This window comes from Petaurus breviceps, unplaced genomic scaffold (genome assembly GCF_028583685.1).
Source record: "Petaurus breviceps papuanus isolate PSGF00001 unplaced genomic scaffold, PetGlider_PUasm1.0 90865, whole genome shotgun sequence".
NCBI lineage: Eukaryota > Metazoa > Chordata > Mammalia > Diprotodontia > Petauridae > Petaurus > Petaurus breviceps.
This window is the reverse complement of record NW_027187367.1, coordinates 185772-207449: the sequence shown is the minus strand read 5'-3', so window position 1 is coordinate 207449 and position 21678 is coordinate 185772. Positions and strand designations below refer to the sequence as shown.

Sequence of the window (21678 nt, the reverse complement as noted above, 5' to 3'; positions counted from 1 at the left end):
CTATAAGATGAGGAGTTAGTACTTAATGTGGCCTGTGAGGTGTAATGAGGCCTTTAAGTCTGTGATCCCATTCTTCTGATACATTAAAATCCATCTGGCCAATATTATGAAAGCTATACTGTTGGAGGTGGTAGGACCATTATTTTTCAGTTTCATCTGCTGATTAGCAATCAGTAGAACAGTATTTAATTTTATTTACAAGGTAGGGGAAATGTGTCTATATGCAACTGTAATTTAGAAATTTGTACAAATTATAAAAAAGTTCTTTTGTCATAAAAGGACATTAACAAGTGGTCTTCTTTTTTGTTATAGGTCTTCATTGACCTGTCCTCACTGCCAAAAACAGAGCAATACGTTTGATCCTTTCCTTTGTGTGTCACTACCCATTCCATCATGTCAGACCAGGTATGTGAATTTCAGATCCCAACCAATTAACTCAATTTTAAACCTAACCCTTCTTGGGAAAGCTTTTGGCCTTATGTCTCTTTCTCCATCCTTTTTCTTTTTGACCCAGTTCAGATGCTGCATCCTTTATGAAGATCCTTTCTCTGACTCACTTAGCTGAAAGTTCTCTCTTCCTTAAAATATCTTTGAAACACATTGTTTCAGTGGTTCGTTCAGGAACATTGGCACTACCCTAAACGGCTTCTCTGCCCACTGCTTGATTGTTGATCCTTATCACTCTTCAGTTGAAGAAATCCTCTTCTCTACTGGAACATGGCCATTTGAAGTTTTCAATTAACTATGATCAGTTCTGTGAAGACCTACAACATCTTCTAGAAATAATACCAAAAAAAGATATCACATTCGTCATAGGAGATTGGAATGCTGAAGTAGGAAATCAAAACATGATTGGATTGACAGGCAAGTTTGGCCTTGGGGTACAGAATGAAGTAGGGCAGAGACTAATAGAGTTTTGTCAAGATAACTGGCTGGTCATGGAATATTACTCTTTTTAAAAAAAATTATTTTTAGTTTTTAACGCTCACTTCCATAAGATTTTGAGTTCCAAATTTTCTTCCCATCTCTCCCCTCCCCCACTCTGATGGCATGCAATTTGATATAGACTCTACATACATATTCATTTTAAACCTATTTTCACATTAGTCATGTTGTAAAGACAAATTAGAACCAATGGGAGAAACCACGAGAAAAGAAGAAACAGACAAAAAGAGAGTAAATGATATGCTTCAATCTACATTCAGAATAATTTATACTGTAACATCAATATTATAAAAACAAAGTTCTGAAAAACCTAAGAATTCTGGTTATGAAATAATCATCCATGATCTCAAAGGACTAATGAAGAAGAACATTGTCATCTTATGGCACAAAGGTGATGGACTAATGCAGAATGAGAAACAAGTTTTTGGATATGACCGATGTGAGAATTTAGTTTTATTTGACTGTACTTAAATGATGCAGTGTTTCTTTCCTATAGTATCTTTGACTTTTTTTCTTGCTTGTTTCTTTTTTCTCTCTTCTCTCTCTCTCTTCTCACTTTTTTCTTTCTTTGTTTTAGTGAATGGGGGAAGTTGTGAGGGAGAAAAAAAATGCTTGGTAATTGAAAAAAAAATGAACATTTTACCTATGTGATTTTTAAATCTCTATTCCTGGTAGAGGCAGAGACCTCCCACAATGAGTCATTGTAAAACTGTGACTCTCAAGTGTACTCCAAAGTACAGAAGTAGAAATTAACCTCTTAAATGCCATTCATTTTGGTCTTTCCAGAAATATGTTCTTTCTGTTTTCCAGATCCTTAAGTGTCACATTGGTCTTCCAGTCCAAGAGTCAGAGGTTCTTGCGGATTGGTTTGGCAGTGCCACTTTTCAGCACAGTGGCTACTCTGAGAAAGATGGTAGCAGAAGAAGGCAAAATAACAGCTAATGAGGTTTGATGAAATTAAATTTAATAGATGCTGACTTCCAAAATAATAGGAAGATGTTTGCCTTAGCAGTCTAGGTTGATTAAGCTAAATAATGGTAGTTGTTTCACTCACAAATTATTTCATTTGCAAGTAACATGATCTGGCCATGTATAGTTTTTGTCTCTGGACTCAGTAGTTTGACTATAAGGGAATATAACTTTTGTCTTAAGACGTATATGAAACTAAGTTCTTTCCTGATTGGCTTTTATTGGATGCCCCTTTTTGCCATAGAAATCTGTATGTGAATCTTGTGTTAATAAAAGGATAATGGAAAACTGGTTAATAGTAAGAGGTCTTCAGCTGCTTGACTCCTACCAGGATTGCATTGTATATGTAATACTCATCTACATAAATTTTATATGTACAATAATTTCCCTTTTTATATGTCAGGTAAATATTTGTAAGAGTTATAATTATGCAAATGAAATTATTATAATAAGTACTAATATATTTTTTTCATGTTTTATTGCCTGAATAAAAACTGTTTATCACTGTTTAAAAAAAAAAGAGGCCTTCAGGTTTAACAGTTAAGATTAAAAAAAAAATCTCTTGAGAGGCCACTTTGCATATTAGAAAGAACACTGAGATTAGAGTCTTAAGACTTGGGCTGGAGTTCTATTTCTGCTACATTCTATGGCAGTTCTATTTCTGCCACATTTGGTAGACCAAATCATTTGGCCTCTCTGAGCCTTTGTTTTGACACTGGAAAAACGGCGGTGATAATACTTGTGTTATTTACATCATAGGATGGTTGTGAGGAAAATACTTTGTAAACTGTAAAGTACGTTATCTGTAGGAGCTATCTAGTTACACTGCTGACTTTTTGAAAATTTGAACAAATCACTTCCCCTCTTGGATTTTTCCCTCTCTCTGTGGTATAAGAATAGCAGATGTCTGTTTCTTAGCTCACGAGCGAATTTGAAAATACTATACATTTCTTGGAAATAAGGAATAGTAAAAGAACAGAACTCCAACTTTAGATAGTGGTTTAGGAGGCAAGCAGGAAGATAACACATGTTTATTAAGTGTTTGCGGTGTGCTAGGCACTATGCCTAATACTGGGGTTGCAAATGGAAGCAAAAAAAGACAGTCTTTGCCCTCAACAAGTAAGATTGTATTCTAATGGAGAAAGACTACATGCAAAAGAGGGCTGAGGGGGTGGAGTAGAAGCAGGACCTCCCTGCTGCTCTGGCTTCCACCTTCCCCAAGTCATGCAAAAAGGGGACTCTGAACAAACTTTGGAGCTGCAGAACTCACAAAATGACACAGAGAAGCTAACCTCCCGCTGAGGACAGCCTGGCAGGCAGGCAGGAATCAGCAGCGCAGTGCTCTGGGAGCGGAACCTAGTCCCATGCCGAGGCTTTAGCCCCAGGCGGGAGGGACTCCAGATCAGCAGCAGCTGTGGTGGCCATTTCCAGATTTATCAACACATAGATGTAAAGGACAAAGTGAGAGGTCAGTGCAGTCTGGACTTTGGGACCCAGTAAGTGGGAGTGCGTGGCTTTTGCCCCCTGGGGCAAGAAGCCACTCAGACGCTGGTACAGCCAGCCAGCACCGCGTGGCAGCTTCAGCTCTTGGCCTGCAGAATGTAGGGGGACCAAGCACCAGTCTGAGGGGTAAGTGCTCTTGCTTTGACCTGCTTGGATATGGATTGCAGTCCAGGGTAGAGGTTCTGGGGTGTGTCTCCAGCTTGCCAGAGCATGTGGAAACCTCAGAGAGGGCACCCATCTAATACCTCCAACAGCTGAGAAAACCCCAGCGATTGGGATGAAAGCTCCCCTGTCTGGTGGCAGAGTCATACTGTGGCAAAAAGCCCAGGGGTCAAGTGACTGAGGGGTTACATGACCAGGCAAAGGAAACAAAGCAGATAGAAAATTCTAACATTAGACTCCTAATTTTGGGGACAAAAAGGAGCAAAGCATGGAACAGGAGGAAGACAGTGAAGTCAGAACTCCTGCACCAAAAGCTTCAACGGAAAATATGAGCTGGTTACAGGCCATAGAGGACCTTAAGAAGCAGATAAGAGAAGTGGAGGAAAAATTGGGAAGAGAAATGAAAGCAATACAAGAAAATTACAAAATGAGAGTCAACAGCCTGACTGAGGAAAATCACACCTTAAAAAATAGACTAACTCAAATGGCAAAAGAGGCTCAAAAAGGCAATGAGGAGAAGAATGCCTTAAAAAGCTGAATTTGCCAGATGGAAAAAGAATCTCAAAAGCTCACTGAGGAGAATCATTGCTTCAGAATTAGATTGGAGTAAATGGAAGCTAATGACTTTATGAGAAATCAAGATGCTGTTAAACAGATCCAAACAAATGAAAGAATAGAAGGCAATGTGAAATATCTCATGGGAAAAACCACTGACCAGGAAAATAGATCCAGGAGAGATAATTTAAAAATTATTGGACTACGTGAAAGCCATGATCAAAGTAAGAACCTAGAAATCATCCTCCAGGAAGTTCTCAAAGAAACTGCCCTGATGTTTAGAACCAGAGGGCAAAATAGAGGTTGAAAGAATCCACCGATCACCTCCTGAAAAAGATCCCCAAAAGAAAACTCCCAGGAATATTATATCCAGGTTCCAGAATTCCCAGATTAAGGAGAGAATATTATAAACAGCCAGGAAGAAAAAATTTGAATATTGTGGAAACACAATTAGGATAACCCGGGATCTGGCAGCTTCTACACTGAGGGATCGAAGGGCTTGGAATATGATATTCCAGAGTTCAAAGGAGCTGGGATTAAAACCAAGAGTCACCTACCCAGCAAAACTGAATATTATGTTTCAGGAGAAAATATGGTCATTCAGTGGAATAGAGGACTTTCAAGCATTCTTGCTGAAAAAATCAGAGTTGAATAGAAAATTTGACATTCAGATACAAGAAGCATGAGAAGGTAAACAGGGAAAAGAAATCATAAGGAACTTATCAAAGTTGAACTATTAACATTCCTACATGGAAAAACAATAATTATAACTTATGAAACTTTTCTCAGTAGTTGAAGGGAATAGAAATATATCTGTGTCTATATGTGAGGGTATATTGGCATATGAATACATATGTGAATGTGTGTATATATATTTGTAGGTATACATAGATAGAGGGCACAGGACCAATTTAACAGGAAGGGATGATACTTAAAAGGTGAAATTAAGAGGTGAGAGAGGAATATAATGAGAGGAGATGGGGAGAGACAACATGGGGTAAACTATCTCATATAGAAGAGGCAAGGGAAAATTGTTACAATGGAGGGGAAGAATAGGAAGGCAAAAGGGAATGGGTCAACCTTATTCCCATTGAATTTGGCTTGAAGAGGGAGTGAAATACCCACTAAATAGGGTATCTCATCCTCCAGGAGAGTAGGGGGAGAAGGGTATGAGAGGGGGGATGATGGAAGGGAGGGCAGGCTGGGGGGGGAGGTAAGTTGGAAGCACCCACTTTTGAAAAGGGATGGGATCAAAGTAGAGAATAGAACAAGTGGGAGGTTGGATAGGAGGGAGGGAAATATAGTCAGTCTTTTACAATATATCTACTATGTTATTGTTTTTCATTAGCTACACATGTACAACCTATACTGAACTGCTTATCTTCCCAGTAAGGGTGGGTGACAAGGGAGGAAGGGAATGAATTTGGAATTCAAAGTTTTAAAATCAAATACTCAAACACACACACACACACACATATATACACTATTAATACTATTTTACATGTAATTGGAAAATAAGATATACAGGCACTGGGGCATAGAGATCCACTGGAAAAGTCAAAAGGGGTATGGGAGAAAATATGGGAGCAAGCAGATTGGAGGAGGGGATATCCTGTGGGACTGCTATTTTGGGCCGGTGGGTAGGGGAAAAACAGGGAGAAAATTTGTAACTCAAAGTCTGGTGGAAATGAATGGTGTAAATCGGAAGTTAATAAAGCATTTGAAAAAAAAAAAGAGGGCTGAAAGGGGGAAAAGGGAAAGGTAACTACTTGGGAGCTTAGCAGCAACTCTGGAGAGTCAGAAGCACAGGTGGGAAGAAAGGATGCCTGGCTAACCTGGCTCCCTCTCTAAAATGAATTCCCTAGGAGGACTCAGCATTGGAGAATGGGGTCAGCATGTGGAAGGGATATTACAGGGTGAGAAGTCAGCTGAGTAATGACTGCCAAGTCCAGAGAGGAAAAACTTTAACATTTAGATTTTTCCAAAAGTAGAATAGCCTGTTTAAAGGAGTGATATAATCCTCCTCTATAGAAGTTGTCAGACAGGAGTTAAATGACCGCTTATTGGGCACCTTCCTCTTGTGTGGGAATTGGACAACATGATGTCCAAGCTCCCTTCCAACTCAAATTCTGTGATTCAAAGTGTTTTGTGTTCAAGGGATTGTGATCCTTTTGCAAAATTTGACACTGTTAGCTGTTGGCTCCTTCTGGATACTCTCTCTTCCCTGTATTTTCATGGGAAGAAAGAGAGGAATCAAAGAAAGAAGGAAGGATGGACTCAAAGCACTTTGTGTTGATGAACTTAAGAGTAGAAAGCCTATCTTATTTTCTTTTCTATTTCAATTTGTATTAGTAAGTTCATTGTATAATCTACTCTATCTCTAAGCCATTTGATGCTTATTTTAAAAATTTTTTCCTTTTGAGATTCAAGATGTGGAATGACTTCTTGTTATGAAAGAAATTAATGCTTCAGGGGCAGCTAGGTGGCACAGTGAATAGAGCACTGGCCCTGGAGTCAGGAGGACCTGAGTTCAAATCCGGCTTCAGACACTTGACACAAAAACTAGCCATGTGACCTTGGGCAAGTCACTTAACCCCAACTTCCCTCCAAAAAGCAAAAAAATAAAAAGTGAATGTTAAAAATTTAAAAAAAAAGAATACTCCAGGGAACTGAAACCTGTGCATATAATTTCATAATTGAGCTACTTTGAATCCCTCTCTGAAAAGATTCATTCAAAGAATTTTTTATTTGTGGTTGGAAATATTAGCATATTATCTTTATGTTAGCTCCCAAATTTTTCTAGTATTTAGGTTCTGTAGGATATAATAGGATCATAATTTTCTTTACCATAATTCTGCTTTTTATTCTGAAAAAAATTTCATGCTATATCCTAGTGGTAGCTAAACATTTTTAGCAGTGGAATTTGAGTTGCATTTTTGGCAAAATATTTTGTTGTATTTTCACTGAAAAATCCAAGATAAAAATAACTGAACAGAAGTGATGCTTCAATTCCATCATCTTACATGATCACAGAAATCCAGAGTTGGAAGGAACCTCATAAGTCCAACCCATGCTTAAATAAGAATATCTAGGGGGTGGCTAGGTGGCTCAGTGAATTGAGCACCAGCCCTGGAGTCAGGAAGACCTGAGTTCAAATCCAGACTTAGATACTTAACACAAAAACTAGCTGTGTGACCTTGGGCAAGTCACTTAACCCCAACTGACCTACCTTCCCCCCTCCAAAAAGCCCCCCCCCAAATAACGTCTTTTATATCCCTCCCAAAAAATAACTACCCAGTCTTTATTTGTACCTCTTAATAAAAATGAGGAGATTGAAGTACTTGGCCTTTAAGGTTTCTCCTAACTTTGAAACCATGATTCCCCTGGCTAACTCATGCTATTTTGTATAGCTCTAATTGTTATAAATGTTTTCTTCAAATCAAGTCTCATTTTGCTAGTTGGCAATTTCCACCCATTACTCTGAGCAAAAGAAATCAAATTCCTCATTCCTATGACAGCTCTTCAGTCCATGTGACCAGGACTATATTCTGCCTTTTTTTGTGTTTATGTATTTGTTTTTACTTCTATTGATCTTTGTTCTCCATTATGTTTCCCTACTCTGGTTTCCAGATTTCCTAACTTAAGTGTATCATGTTAACATGTCAGGCCTTATTTTGCCTTTTTCCCATCTTGCTCCTGCTTCTTTTGAATAATGAATAATCTTCAAATCAATTACCAAGTATTTAATAAGTATCAGCTAAGTGTGTTAGGTGCTGGGATACTAATACAAAAGTGAGACGGTTTTTGTCCTTAAGGAGCTTAGAATTTGTTAGTGCAATATAATGTGTTCACAAATGACCAAATGCAAGAGACAAAATAAATACAAATTTGTTTCAATGGAGGTTGACAATTAGGAAAAACAGGAGAGGTTTCTTGAAGGAGATGGGACTTGATCTGAGCCTTGAAAGGAACTAAGAATCCAAAGAAGCAAAGAAAAGAAGGGAGAACCTTCCAGGTGAGGGCATAGCCTTTGCAAAGACATGGAAATTGGAGATGGAATGTTTTGGACAGGGCACAGCAAGTAATCAGTCTTACTTGAACATAGGTATGAAAATAAGTCATATGATTAGCCTGGAATGATAGATTGTAGCTGTGAAACCCTTTCAGTTCTAAATAGAGTAATTCATGTTTTATCTTAGAGGAAATGGAAAGCCAGTAAAAGTTCTTGAGCAGGGAATGACCTAGTCAGACTTATGCCATAGGAAGAGCCCTTTTGGTGGTTGTGTGGATAGTGATTTGGAAAGAAGAAAGGCTGAATCCAGGGAGATTTCAGGGGACGCTACTGCACGTGTCTGCCTGAGAAGTGATGAAGGCTTAATGAGGGTAATTGTGGTATGAGAGGGATAATAATGAGACATGGTGAAAAGGTTGGATTAATAGGCTTGACAACTTATTGGAGGGGAGGGGAGGAATAAAGAAGAATCAGGTGTGACAGATTATGAACCTGAGTGGTTAGAAAAAATGGTTGTAGAAGACTAGAACTTGTATTCTCTGGCTTCCTAATGTCCTGTTGCTTTTTTAGTAAAAAAAAATATTCTTCATTTCAGCATGAGAACAGGATTCAGATACAATTCCTCTCTCCTAAATGGATTTCACCTTAATACCCTCTTTCTGAACCAGGGATTCTGTATCAAGTGAGTCATCCCCACAATAGAATGAACCTAGGATAGTTGAAAAAATTGGGTTGTTACTTGTATAGCTCACTATGTCTTTCTAGGGTATTCATGCTATTTTCTTTAGTCTAAAAAGAGAGAATTTTAGATTGATGTTTTATGCAGTGCTGTTTTAGAACAACTATTACATGTTTGGGGGTCTTTTCTATATATTTCTGTGATGATCATCTCAGAACTGGAAGAGGAAATAGAAAAGGTGAAAATCATATTCAGATGCTCAAGTGAGAGACTTGGAGAGAATGAGGACTTTGGCTATATCCCCTGATTATGAAAGAAGGGAGATTATTATACTAAGATCTTACATTGTCATTTTTTGCTTTGTTTGCTGTGTTGGCTACAGCTTTAAAATGAAAAGAAACAACTTTCTCCATTCCAGGTGGTTCTGGTGGAGTTGTCCCCCAGTGGATTTCAGAGGTCTTTCTTTGATGAAGAGGACTTGAATGCCATTTCAGAAGGAGACAATGTGTATGCTTTCCAAGCTCCCTGGTCACCTATCTGGGGAGTTCCTACCACATTTTCAGGTATAGTGGTACTATGTAGCATCCCATTCAGGTTGGACGTTGAGGTAGTATGATTCATGGGACATAAATCTTTTGATGTTTGTAACACTTTGGACGATCAGATATAGTTTTCTTGATCTTTTTTTATGGAGATGTTTAATAAGTAATAACTTATGAAAATTTTTTTTTTTTGCTTTTTGGAGGGCAATTGGGGTTGTGACTTGCCCGAGGTCACATGGCTAGTTTTTATGTTAAATGTCTGAGGCTGGATTTGAACTCAGGTCCTCCTGATTTGTGTGACAGTGCATTTTTCACTGCGCCACCTAGCCACCCCTATAACTTATGAAATTTAGAATGTCAGTATTATCTGACATTGTAAAATTTGAAAAACTACCAGTTTTAAGTTTTTCACATAGAGGTTTTTCTTGTTCCATATCAGCTCTTTGGTTGTTGTTTGTTGTTCCTCCTTCATTCTCAAAGAAGACCAGTGACATCAGCAGTGACTCGCAAGTGAATTAGATTTGGAGGAAGAGCTGTGGAAAGCCATAAGCCCCACTCTGTTCTCCAGAGTCCAAGAAATCCAGTGGTAAGACACAGGCAAGGCAGGATGACTAGGTCTCAGTGTGTCTGAGGCAACACCCATTCAGTAATTAAAGGCTAGGTGAGAATTGAGGTAAAATATGGTCTACTTGCTTCATGAAAGAATCAGTCAGAGAGGAGAAGACCCTCAAAGTTTCTGGCCAAAACAGAAAAAAATTGCTATTTACACCCACTCTGAGCCATAAAAACCCAGACAATGAACAAACGAGGCTTGGGCTGGGACCTATTATTGGCTCATCTGTGAGATTCAGAGTGCTTTGAGTTTAAAACCATAGTCTAGTAGCTCCATTTGAATCCCAGTGGATTTTATCAAAGCCTGATTTTCCGGAGCTATAGTTCAAGAAAGCACAAATTAAAACGACATGAGACAAAATAGTTAATTGTTCCATTAAAAAAAAACCCAAAACAAAAAACAATGATACAATAAGGAAGAAAAAAATCTAGCCTCCAAACCTCAAGATATGTTGTGGAGTATAAGCAATCAAAGTTTATATATTCCTTTGAATAGAGCACCCACATATAAGTGTATGTCTCCTTATATGGACAGAGGAAGAGGAGGAAATAGCAGCATTGCCCAAATGGAACAAGCCTCCCCCAGGAGGAGGTGGGCAGCTACTATTACTCACAGATTGACAATTAAAATGTGTATTGCTTCTAAAGGGATCTGATCCAGGGTAAAGTCTAATTGCTTGCCCCCTGGTCTCAGCCCAGCAAATTTCTGACCTGTGTTTGGGTCTAAGCAACAGTAGCATGCTGCTAGACTTGTCAGCTAACTGGAAGGCTTTACTGGTTCAATGTGACAGAACTGTAGACTCCTTCTTGATATGGGTTTCCTGCCTTGATTATTCTTTGCAGGCTAGAGTAGATCTGGAATAGAGATTGTATTCAGAGTTTGGGGATCTGAACCACATTACTGATACTACTGGCTTCTGGACTTCCTCCTTTATCTGTATACCACCAGGCCCTCCCAACCTGATAATTCCCTGGCTGTGTACATTTTTTCTTCTCACTCTGCCCTAGATCTGTGACCCAGGGTTATGTAGTCGGTCACAAAGCTGCCACTTGGCACCTGTTGCCCTTGGGATTTCCTTTTATGCTGCTGTGCTGGGCACTGGCATTTTTGTACTTTGCTACATGCTGCTGCCCTGACCCCATTTTCCATATCTGCACACCTCTGCCTATCTTCCTATGCCAACCTGGGCCAGACAAAGGACTCACTCTGACTTTCTGGATTTTCCATCAGGATTTGGCCTGGTACATTTAATAGATCTGTATGGATGAGTGCTCAACTGCATTGCTTCTTTCTGCTCTGCCTAAGAATTAGGTTTGCATGGTGTTGTGCTGGGCCAGTATTGTGAAGGACTTTTGATGCAGTTTTTGAAGGTTCAAACAGTCATGGTGTGGGTGTGTGGGTGTGCACATGTGTACAATGTACATATGTATATATTATCCCATTAACCAAAAACAGATCTAAATTCTGTAATAATCAAACAGAAGCACTTTGTTTATTCTTAGCTAATGATGTTGTCTCCTTACAAACAAGGTATGTGGTGTAGGTATTAGATTTCTTAAGCTAATTCCTGTTTTGTTTTATTTTATTTTATTACTGACAAAAGCCAGAAATGCTGCTGTAGCTGATATGTCCATTAAACAAAGCCTTCTAACTTTTTGAAGTTCATGTCATGACAGGTAGTCATAATAGGTCCTTTGTAAGTTAGATAAAATGAAATAATATTTGCAATGAAGTTAGCACAGTATCTGGCACATAGCAAGTGGTATATAAATGCTCATTCTCTCCCCACTTTGCTAATAATAGGTCACATTTATACTGTGCTTTCATGTTCACAATATACTTTCCTTTTAATACTTTACAAGGGTAGGTAATGCAAATATCACTAAAGATCCTGAAATGCCAGGAAGTTGTGAATTGACCATGCTAATGTGACCCATGAGCCTCAGATCCTCTTCCCCCCCCCCTCCACTGTTCTTTTTTACTGCCTCCCTGGTACTTGAAATGGAATTATAGAAAGAGGAGACCATGAAGTTAAACCCAGTAGAGCAATTCATTTAAAAATATAAACTTCATTCTGTTATATGCATTCTTTCTTTTAGGTTTTCCCTCCAATATTCAATTCAGCAAACACAAGGGCCAGAACCCACAGATGACTGCCTTTTCAGCTGAATCTTTGCCTTCTGGGAATGGGAGCAAAATGCTCATTCTACTCTGTAATTTGGTGGGGTCAGGACAAAAAGCTAAAAGGTATGTTATAAATTCTCTCTAGTTTTTTTTTTTTTAATCAGCTTAGCAGTTTTAGGGATTCATTGACAATTTTTACTTGTTTTGGCAAGGACTCAGATTCTATCTGAGATAAAATTCTATAGAAATAATTTTGGTTATAGCCTGCAATTTATATATTATGCTTAGAGCAATGTGAAAAATTGCCCCATAGGCACATCCAGTGTAGGCCACCCAACATAAAAGATCCTTGTTCTTTGGCAGATCCATAAATTCAGAGTCTTTTTCAAAGACGCTATTTTTAAAGACTGTCAGAAACCTTGTTCTGCTAAACAACTTTATTTTAAGGTAACTGTCAAGTTAATGCCATGAGATGTATAACAGAAAAGCTCTAGGAATGTTCTAGTAAGTAAACACATTTGAAATACTTACAATGTTCTAGTTGTCTCATTTTAGTTATATATAGCATTGCTGTTCAAGATCTAATCCCAAACCTGATGGAAGCTCTAAGCGCATGAAGGAGCAATAGGTTTTGGTTCTTGGAAGATCACCTGAGAAATTGAGTTCCACAGTTGTTAAGTGAATCTCCCATCAAAGTCACCTTACAATTCAGCCTGTGGACCATCAGCAAAAGCAAGTGTACTGACCCAAATCAGAGGCTTTGAAAGCTGTCTATTCAGAAACAATATCTAGGTGGAGTGATATTGTGGTATCCAAAAAAGAGTACTGGATTTCTAGGAAAAAAAATGTTTAAATTGATCTCTTTTCTTTTTATATCACCTACATTTTCCAGTGCATTGCTCCCCATCTCCCCCTTCTAGAGAATAATCCTTTATAACAAAGGATTTTAAAAAGGAAAGAAAAATAATTCAGCAAACCTATCCAGCATGTTCAGAAAGTTTGACATTATATGTGGTTTTTCATACCCAGAGCCCTTCATCATTGTAGATAAACAAATATAGATAAACACTTTATAGATAAAAACAAAACAACTCTTTTCTGGGGCTGAGTTTGATCATTGTAATTTTAAAGCATTCAGGTTCAGTTACTTAGTTGTTACTGATTCAGTTTATATTATATATTATTTTAGTGGTTCTTATTCCATTTCACATTATAAGTATTACCATTCTTCTTGGTGTTCATCATCTTCATCATTTCTTATAGCAGAGTAATATTGTATTACCTTCACATACCCTGACTTGTTTAGCCATTCCATATTGCATGATTATCTATTTTGTTTCCAGTTTTTTTGTGATTACAAAGAACACAATTAAGAAGAACCTAGTTTCCAGGAATAGGGAGATGATCGCCTCACTGTCCTCTGCTCTCATCAGAGCTCTCTAGAGCATTGTGGTTTAAAAATCTGATACTGTGGGTAGAAGCATGAACTTGGCATGAGCTCCTGCTCCAATCACTTCCAATACATGTAAAAAATGACTCTAAACAAATTTTAAAGGTACAGAACCCACAATGTGACAGAGAAAAACAAATCTCCAGTTGAAGGCAGCCTGGCAAGTCGACAGGAAGGGTCTATCGCACCAGACTGGAAGCCCAGCACAGTCCCACAAGAGCCACAGGGTTCTGGCCCTAGGGCATTCCTAACCAGCTGTGGCTGGAACAGACTTCAGGAGAGTGAATCACCAGCAGCTGTGGCAGTTCCCGGACTTCTCAAACCATAAACACCAAAGAGGAAGTAAAAGGTCAGTGTGGAACTCTGTTAGAACAGAGGAGAACTGAAGAATGTGGTCTGGCCCCTGCCCTGGCGCTAGAAGTGGCGAAGGCTCTGTGGCTGCAGCTGCTGCTGTGTGGCTGCCTCCAGAACTCCTGGCCTGCAGATCAGAGGGAGACCAAGCTACCATTCAAAGGTTAATTGCTCTTGCTTTAACTTGCTTGGATATGGATTACAGTCTTGAGTGGTGGTCCTGGGGTGTGTGGCCAGTGTGCCAGAGCTCGTGGGGGCTGTAGAGAAGGCTCCCTCCTAATATCTCTGGCAGCTGTGAAAAACCCCAGTAATTTGGGAGAAAGCTCTCTCCATTCTGGAAGCAGAGTTCTACCATGGCAAAGAGCTCAAAAGTCAAGTAATTGACTGGCAAGATGAGCAAGCAGAGGAAACATAATCAGACCATAAATTCCTTTTTTGGGGACAAAAAGGTTCAAAGCATGGAATGGGAGGAAGACAACAAAGTCAGAACTCCTGCATCAAAGCTTTCAAGAAAAATATGAACTGATTACAGGCCATGGAGGAACTCAAGAAGGATTTTGAAAATCAAATAAGAGAAGTGGAGGAAAAATTGGGAAGAGAAATGAGAATGATGCAAGAAAATCATGAAAAGCAAGTCAAAAGCCTGCTAAAGTAGACCCCCCCCAAAAAAATGCTGAAGAAAATAACACCTTAAAAAATTGACTAACTCAAATGGCAAAAGAGGTCCAAAAAGCCAATGAAGAGAAGAATGCTTTAAAAAGTTGAATTGCCCAGATGGAAAAGGAATTTCAAAAACTCACTGAAGAGAATAATTCCTTCAAAATTAGATTGGTGCAAATGGAAGGTAATGACTTTATGAGAAATCAAGATACTCTAAAACAGATCCAAACAAATGAAAAAATAGAAGGCAACGTGAAATATCTCATTGGAAAAAGCACTGACCTGGAAAATAGATTCAGGGGAGATCATTTAAAAATTATTGGACTACCTGAAAGCCATGATCACAGAAAGAACCTAGAAATTCCTCCAAGAAATTCTCAAGGAAAACTGTCCTGATGTTATAGAACCAGAGGGCAAAATAGAGGTTGAAAGAATTCACCAATCACCTCTTGAAAAAGATCGCAAAAGGAAAACTTCTAGGAATATTATAGCCAAATTCCAGAGTTCCCAGATCAAGGAGAAAATACTGCAAACAGTCAGGAGGAAACAATTTGAGTACTGTGGAAACACAATCAGAATAACACAAGACCTAGCAGCTTGTACATTAAGGGATCAAAGGGTTTGGAATATGATATTCTGGAGGTCAAAGGAGCTAGGACTAAAACCAAGAATCACCTACCCAATAAAACGGAGTGTAATGCTTCAGGGGAAAATATGGTCATTCAATGAAATAGAGGATTTCCAAGCATTCTTGATGAACAAACCAGAGCTAAACAGAAAATTTGACTTTGTTATAAGAAGCAAGAGAAGCATGAGAAGGTAAACAGGAAAAAGAAATCATAAGGAACTTATTAAAGTTGAACTACTTGCATTTCTACATGGAAAAATGATAATTGTAACTCATAAGACTTTTCTCAATATGATGATAGTTGAAGGGAATGTATGTGTATATATGTATACAAATATGTATATATATATATGAGGATATATGTCTGTTTAAATATATGTGTGAGTGTGGGCATATGTATGTACTTGTATACATAGAGGGCACAGGATGAGTTGAAGATGAAGGGATGATATCTAAAAAATAAATTAAGAGGTGAGAGGAATTTATTGGGATAAGAAAAGGAAAGATAGATTAGGGTAAATTATCTCATATAAAAGAGGCAAGAGAAAACTTATAATGGAGAGGAAGAGCAGGAAGGTGAAAGGGAATGGGACAACCTTACTCTCGTTGAATTTGGCTTAAGAAGAGAATAATATACACATTCAATTGGATATCTTACCCTGCAGGAAAGTAGGGGGGATGATAGAAGAGAGGGCAGGTTGAGGGAGAGAGTAGTTAGAAGCAAACACTTTTGAAAAGCGACAAGTTCAAAGGAGAAAATAGAATAAGTTGGGGGCAGAATAGGATGGAGGGAATTATAGTTAGTCTTTCACAATATAATTACTGTGGAAATGTTTTGTGTAACCACTCATGTACAACCTATATTGAATTGCTTATCTTCCTAGTGGGGGTGGGTGAGGAGGGAAGAAGGGAAAAAATCTGGAACTCAAAGTTTTAAAAACAAATGTTTAAAAAATTATTTTTTACATGCAACTGGGAAATAAGATATATCGGCACTGGGGTATAGAAATCTATCTTGCTCTACTAGAAAGTTAGGGGGTATTTTGGGAAGGATATAAGAATGAACAGATTGGAGAAAGGGTTATTCAGTAGTCTCTATTTTCAGGTTGGGGTAGGGGAAGAATGGGGAGAAAAATTTGTAACTCAAAATCTTGTGGAAATGAATGTTGAAAACTAAAAATAAATAAATTGGGGGAAAAAGTGGTTTAAGGAGGATGATATGTTGATATGTTGGCAGAACTAGGGATGTTTGACCTGGAGAAGAGAGAACTCAGAGAAAACTATCATGATAGCTGTCTTCAAGTATTTCAAGAGCTATGTGTGGAAGAAGGATTAAACTTATTACATTTGGTCCTAGAGAGGAGAACCAAGAGCAAAAGGTGGAAGATGGAAAAAAGTCAACTTTAGGCTTGTGTCAGAAAAATCCTTCCTAAAAATTAGAACTGTCCAAAAGTAGAATGGGCTTCCTTGAAAGGTGGCATGATCCCCCATCTTGGAGTGTCCAGGCAGAGGCTGGACCTCTTGTTGGGTATGTTATAGTGGGAGATTCCTTTCATGTAGGGGTTGGACTACATGGCCACTAAGGTTCTTTCCAACTCTCGAATTCTTGATTCTATGATATTCTTTAGTCCATGAAAGACAAAGGAATAATTCTTCCAGTTTAATATTTATCATTGATGACAGATATCTGCTGTCAGTGATCTTAAATATGATGGCTTTGTTCTTGTGTTAGGAGGCACAATGGCTTTTAATTCAGTCATGGTTTTTGACAGACATTGGGATCATTGAGGAACGGGTGGAGTAGAAGAATATAGGTAGGATCTCATGGAGTAAAATGAATCAGAATCAGTCCAGGAGGGATGAAAAATATTTAAGAATGACATTCTGAAGGTACAAAAGGAAACAATTCCAATGAGAAGAAGAAACTTGGATTGATTGGAGAAATGTATATGAACAAGGAACTTGTAAGCCAGCTTAGATTTTTAAAAGAAATGTGCAGAAAATGAAATGAAGTCAAGGTAACAGAAAACAAACATAAGCGTGTGTCATGGTCCTGTAAAAATAACCTGAGGCATGATAAAGTTTAGAATGACTTGAAACTAGCAACGGAAGAGAAGGGCAACAAAAAGGCTTCTCTCTACCCTACTCCACACTATATTGGGAGAAAAAGGAGAATCCAAGAAGGAAGTAGGACCATCATTTCCTTTTTTTGACAGGATTACCAAACTAGTAGATTTGGGGAATGTGGTTGTAGTTTACCTAGATTTTTAAGCAAAGCTTTTGATAAACTATCTTATACTTTTCTTGCGGAGAAGGTGCAAAGACATCTAAATTAGACAACAAACAATCTGATGGATTCATAACTGGTCAGATGGCTCCACACCTCAACAGTTGTTGTTAGTAGTTTAGAGTCACTGTGGCAAGAGGCCTCTAGTGGAGGATCCCCCAGGGTATCTATGTTGACCCCTTACTGTGTAATATTCTTGCCAATGACGTGGTTTACCTAAAATGTTGGGATAGATGATGTATGTTTCATAAAATGTCACAAAGCTGGAGGATAAATGTAGGAGCAGAAGAGCTAACATAGAGTAAAAATAGCATAAGAAATATGTTGACAGTCTGAAGATTCTGCATTGGGATGAATCTAATAGAATGATAATTTAGTAGTGATAAGTGTTAAGTCTTGCACTTGGGTGCAAAAAAAAAATTGCTTTATAAGTAGAAATGGCATCCATAGATAGCAGTTGTTCTTTAAAAGATCTAGGAGTTTTAGTGGACTATAAGATGAATATGAGTCAGTAATATGATGTCCGTGACAGCCAAGAAAGAGAATATGGGCTGCATTTTCAATCATAGCATTGCTCTCTATCTGGGAAAGGCAGCAGCTCAGAATTGAGGTATGCATATAGGACTGTTATTTCTGTTATGGACCAGGATATCACATGATGTTTAGCTTCAATGCCTAGAAGATTTTCAGGTTTTATAAACCTACATGCCATAAAAACTTAAATAAAAGAACACAATTCTTAAAAGGTCAGAAACAAATGAAAAAACCTTAAAAGTGAATTTTTTCAACAAATGTCAAAAAGATATTTGAATTTTTTTAAATGTAGAAATAACCCATAAAGTGCCAGAGAGAGCTATGGAATAAAATAGTTGACGCCATGAAGAGAGTAAACCAGATCAAATAATAGTATCAAGCTAAATTAAAAATGAACAAGCTGAAGGAAAAAAAGTTGCAAAAAGTTCAAGCCGTTAACAAACAAACCATATAGCACAGTATCTAGGCACCCTTTGCAAATGAAAGAAAATGATTAGAATTTAAAAATGCTTGAATTAATTAATAAATGTATTTTGGCAGATTGAATTCTGGGAGGCATGGTTTAAGAAGGATATTAAAAAACTAGAGAGTGTTTTGATAAGGGCAATCAGTATGGTGGAAAATTTTGAACTGGAAATACTAACTTAGGAAAAAGAAGCCTTGGGAATTAGGGGGGCATAAGAGCTGTCGTAAAGTATTTGAAGAAAAAAGAAAAAATTGCTTCTTCCGATTTACAGTCATGAGAAGTAAGATATTCAGATGTATAAAGGAGAAATATCAATATTTAAGATACACTGTTACTATCTGCATTTATTGATTCCATTGCATAATATGTACTTGCTCAGGATAGCACTTCTTTCTCACTCTAGAGAGATTACCTTAGAAAAGAAGAATTCTGATTAACATTTGATATACAAGTTTAGCGTAAAAAACAAGCTTCATTTTACTGCACTCTAATGCATTAAATCTGTGATGCAGATTTTATGTGTTCTGTTGAAGAAATCCTTTGATACAAGTCCAGAATTGGTGTGGCATCAAAAAAATCACTCTGAATTGCAAGGTTAGAAACCATGAATCACTGTGCTTGTTATCTTTCCAAGGCACCTGCTACAGTCACTCTCCTATAATTTATTGTTTGCAGTTGTTTTAAATGGTTTGGGAAGCATGTGAGTGCAGGAGAATTGGTGTGAAATATTTTACAATTTATGGTCAATGACAAGGACAGTAAACCCTTCACATTTGTGTGAAACAGGTGAAGGTGATATTAACCAGACTTCATATACTGCCCACATCTGAAATTTTTGAAAGTGAAAATAATAAGAAAATATAGGGGTCAGTGTTTCTAGTGATCTCTAACATTCAGATAATAAGGGTAGTGAGATTATGAATGCAGTACTCTCCACACAAACCAAGTTATGAAGATGTTAAAAATTTTCTAAATCATAATTTTTGGATTAGTTCCAATCAAGATACTCAGTATACCATGCTCTTGTTTTAACAAACAATATCCTGCTTCTTACACTTTACAATGAATTCATAAGAAATATTTCGTTCCCAAGATGGCAGAATAAAGGCAGTGCCTCCCTAAGGTACCTCGTTTGCCTCCAAAATGTATAACATAGCAAAAGGAATTCTAAAGTGACAGAATAGACCAAAGGATGGGGTGAAACAGTTTTTCCAGTGTAAGACAACTTAGAAGGATGGCAGGAGTGACACATGAGTGCAGAATAGCGCAAGCTGAGCCAGTTCAGGCCACACCCTGGCAAGCCAGTAGCAGGCCTTGGGGGTGATTGAATTGGTGGCTATGGCTTCTGAAGTTCTTGGCCCACAGCCTGTAAGTGGGTTGCACAACTGGTCAGAAGGAGATTACAGGGGACCCACTGCTATTACTGGGAGCAGGACTATGCGGTTCTAGGCCATAGTCCCAGGGTAAAGTGTAGCACCAACATGAATGGAGACCCTAGACAGAATTCCAGCATTGAAAAGAGTGCTTCTGTTCATTCACAAACCAAAGCACAGGCTAAGAGAGCAATGACCACATCTCTCCTTAGATCATACCAACTTGAAAGAACTGAAAACTTATAGACTCCTCTCTCCTCAGAATGCAGCTCTGAATGCAGCAACATGAGAAACCTGAATATTGGGACAGTGCCCCATCTATCCCAGGTGCAGAACCCAACTTTAACATAAAGTTAAAAGCCGAGATGTAGGCTGGAAAAATGATCAAACAACAGAAAAAGAACCTGACCACATAAAGTTACTATGACAGGGAAGATCAAAACACAAATTTAGAAGATAACTATTCAAAACAACTGCAAAGCCTCAAAGAAAAATGTGACTTAGTCTTAGACCCCAAAAGAATTCCTGGAAGAGCTCAAAACAGGATTTCAAAAGTCAAATAAGAGAAGTAAAAGAAAAATTGGGGAAAGAAATGAGTGATGCAAGAAAATCATGAAAAAAGAGTCAACATCTTGGTAAAGGAGGCACAGGAAAATACTGAAGAAAATAACACCCTAAAAAACAGAATAGGTAAAAGGTAAAAGAGGCACAAAAAATCCATTTGAAAAGAAGAACTCCTTAAAAAGCAGAATTGGCCAATCTTCCCACTGCCAAAATCACCTTTCTGGGTCTTTGGTCTAAGAGATGGCCTGATGGCCATCCTTCTATTAATAACCTGCTGACCTTATTAATAAAATTATTAAATTACACAGAAACTATACCTTTCAAACATCATAGTTATGATGACTGTGAAGGAAAAGGGACAGATCTGGCTTAAGGTCTCACAGGAAACCACTCCTTTGAGTACTCATGGTGAGATTTCTTCACCTGGAGAGAGACCCTTTCCTACAAAACAAAACAAGTTGACATTTTGGCTTTCCTCAAACTAAAACTTATGATTCTAACCTTTCATCATCTCTGGATTCTAAAAGGTGAAGAGAAGCAGGACAAAAAAGGAGGATTATTCATGATATAAAGAAGAGTTAGAATTGATGGGAAGAACCATAAGAAAGAAGAAACAAAACAACAAAAGAAAAGGAGAGAAAATAGTATGCTTCAATCTGCATTCAGACGCCAGGGTTCTTTTTCTGGATGTAAATAGCATTTTCCCTCATTGGTCTTTTGGAGTTGTCTTGGGTCCTTGCATTGCAGAGAAGGGCTAAGTCTGTCAAGACCAAGCACACTGAAAGTTGACAATATGGAGCTGGAAACTGAAAATGGGAATGGTAACCATGTATCTTTTTAAAAACAATTTGTTAACTATTTTTCATTTTCAGCATTCACTTCTATAAGATTTTGAGTTCTAAATTTTCTTCCTTTCCCTCCCCCCAGGACAGCATGCAGTCTGATTGATATAGGCTATGCATGTACATTCGTATTAAACATATTTTCACATTAAAAAGAAAATCACCTGTCTGGAACTTAACTTAGGTGTCTACCTATCTCTGTTCCTCTTCTCAGTGTAGGCAGAGTAATAAAGAGAGGACCCATGTATAAGATGTGGGTACTGTGTCTTACTCCTTCCACTCTTTCTGACGTATATACAATTGCATTTATTGCTATGACAATTAAGGTAGGGACACCAAAATGAGAATTTTTAGCACATTAAGCCACATGCTAGGTGATACTGTGTATGTGAACTTGGACTAGTCACTTCCTGTTCATA

General features: G+C 38.0%; 1 protein-coding gene across 2 annotated transcripts in view; it reads left to right on the top strand.

Moving 5' to 3' along the window:
• The window catches only part of USP43 (ubiquitin specific peptidase 43), a 117019-nt gene that overhangs the window by 47352 nt on the left and 47989 nt on the right, over positions 1-21678 (top strand). For both annotated transcript variants that reach the window (XM_069073084.1, XM_069073082.1), the window contains exons 4-7: positions 313-405; positions 1756-1891; positions 9244-9388; positions 12080-12227. In XM_069073084.1, the coding sequence (XP_068929185.1) occupies positions 313-405; positions 1756-1891; positions 9244-9388; positions 12080-12227 (522 nt within the window). The remainder of the gene's footprint in view (positions 1-312; positions 406-1755; positions 1892-9243; positions 9389-12079; positions 12228-21678) is intronic.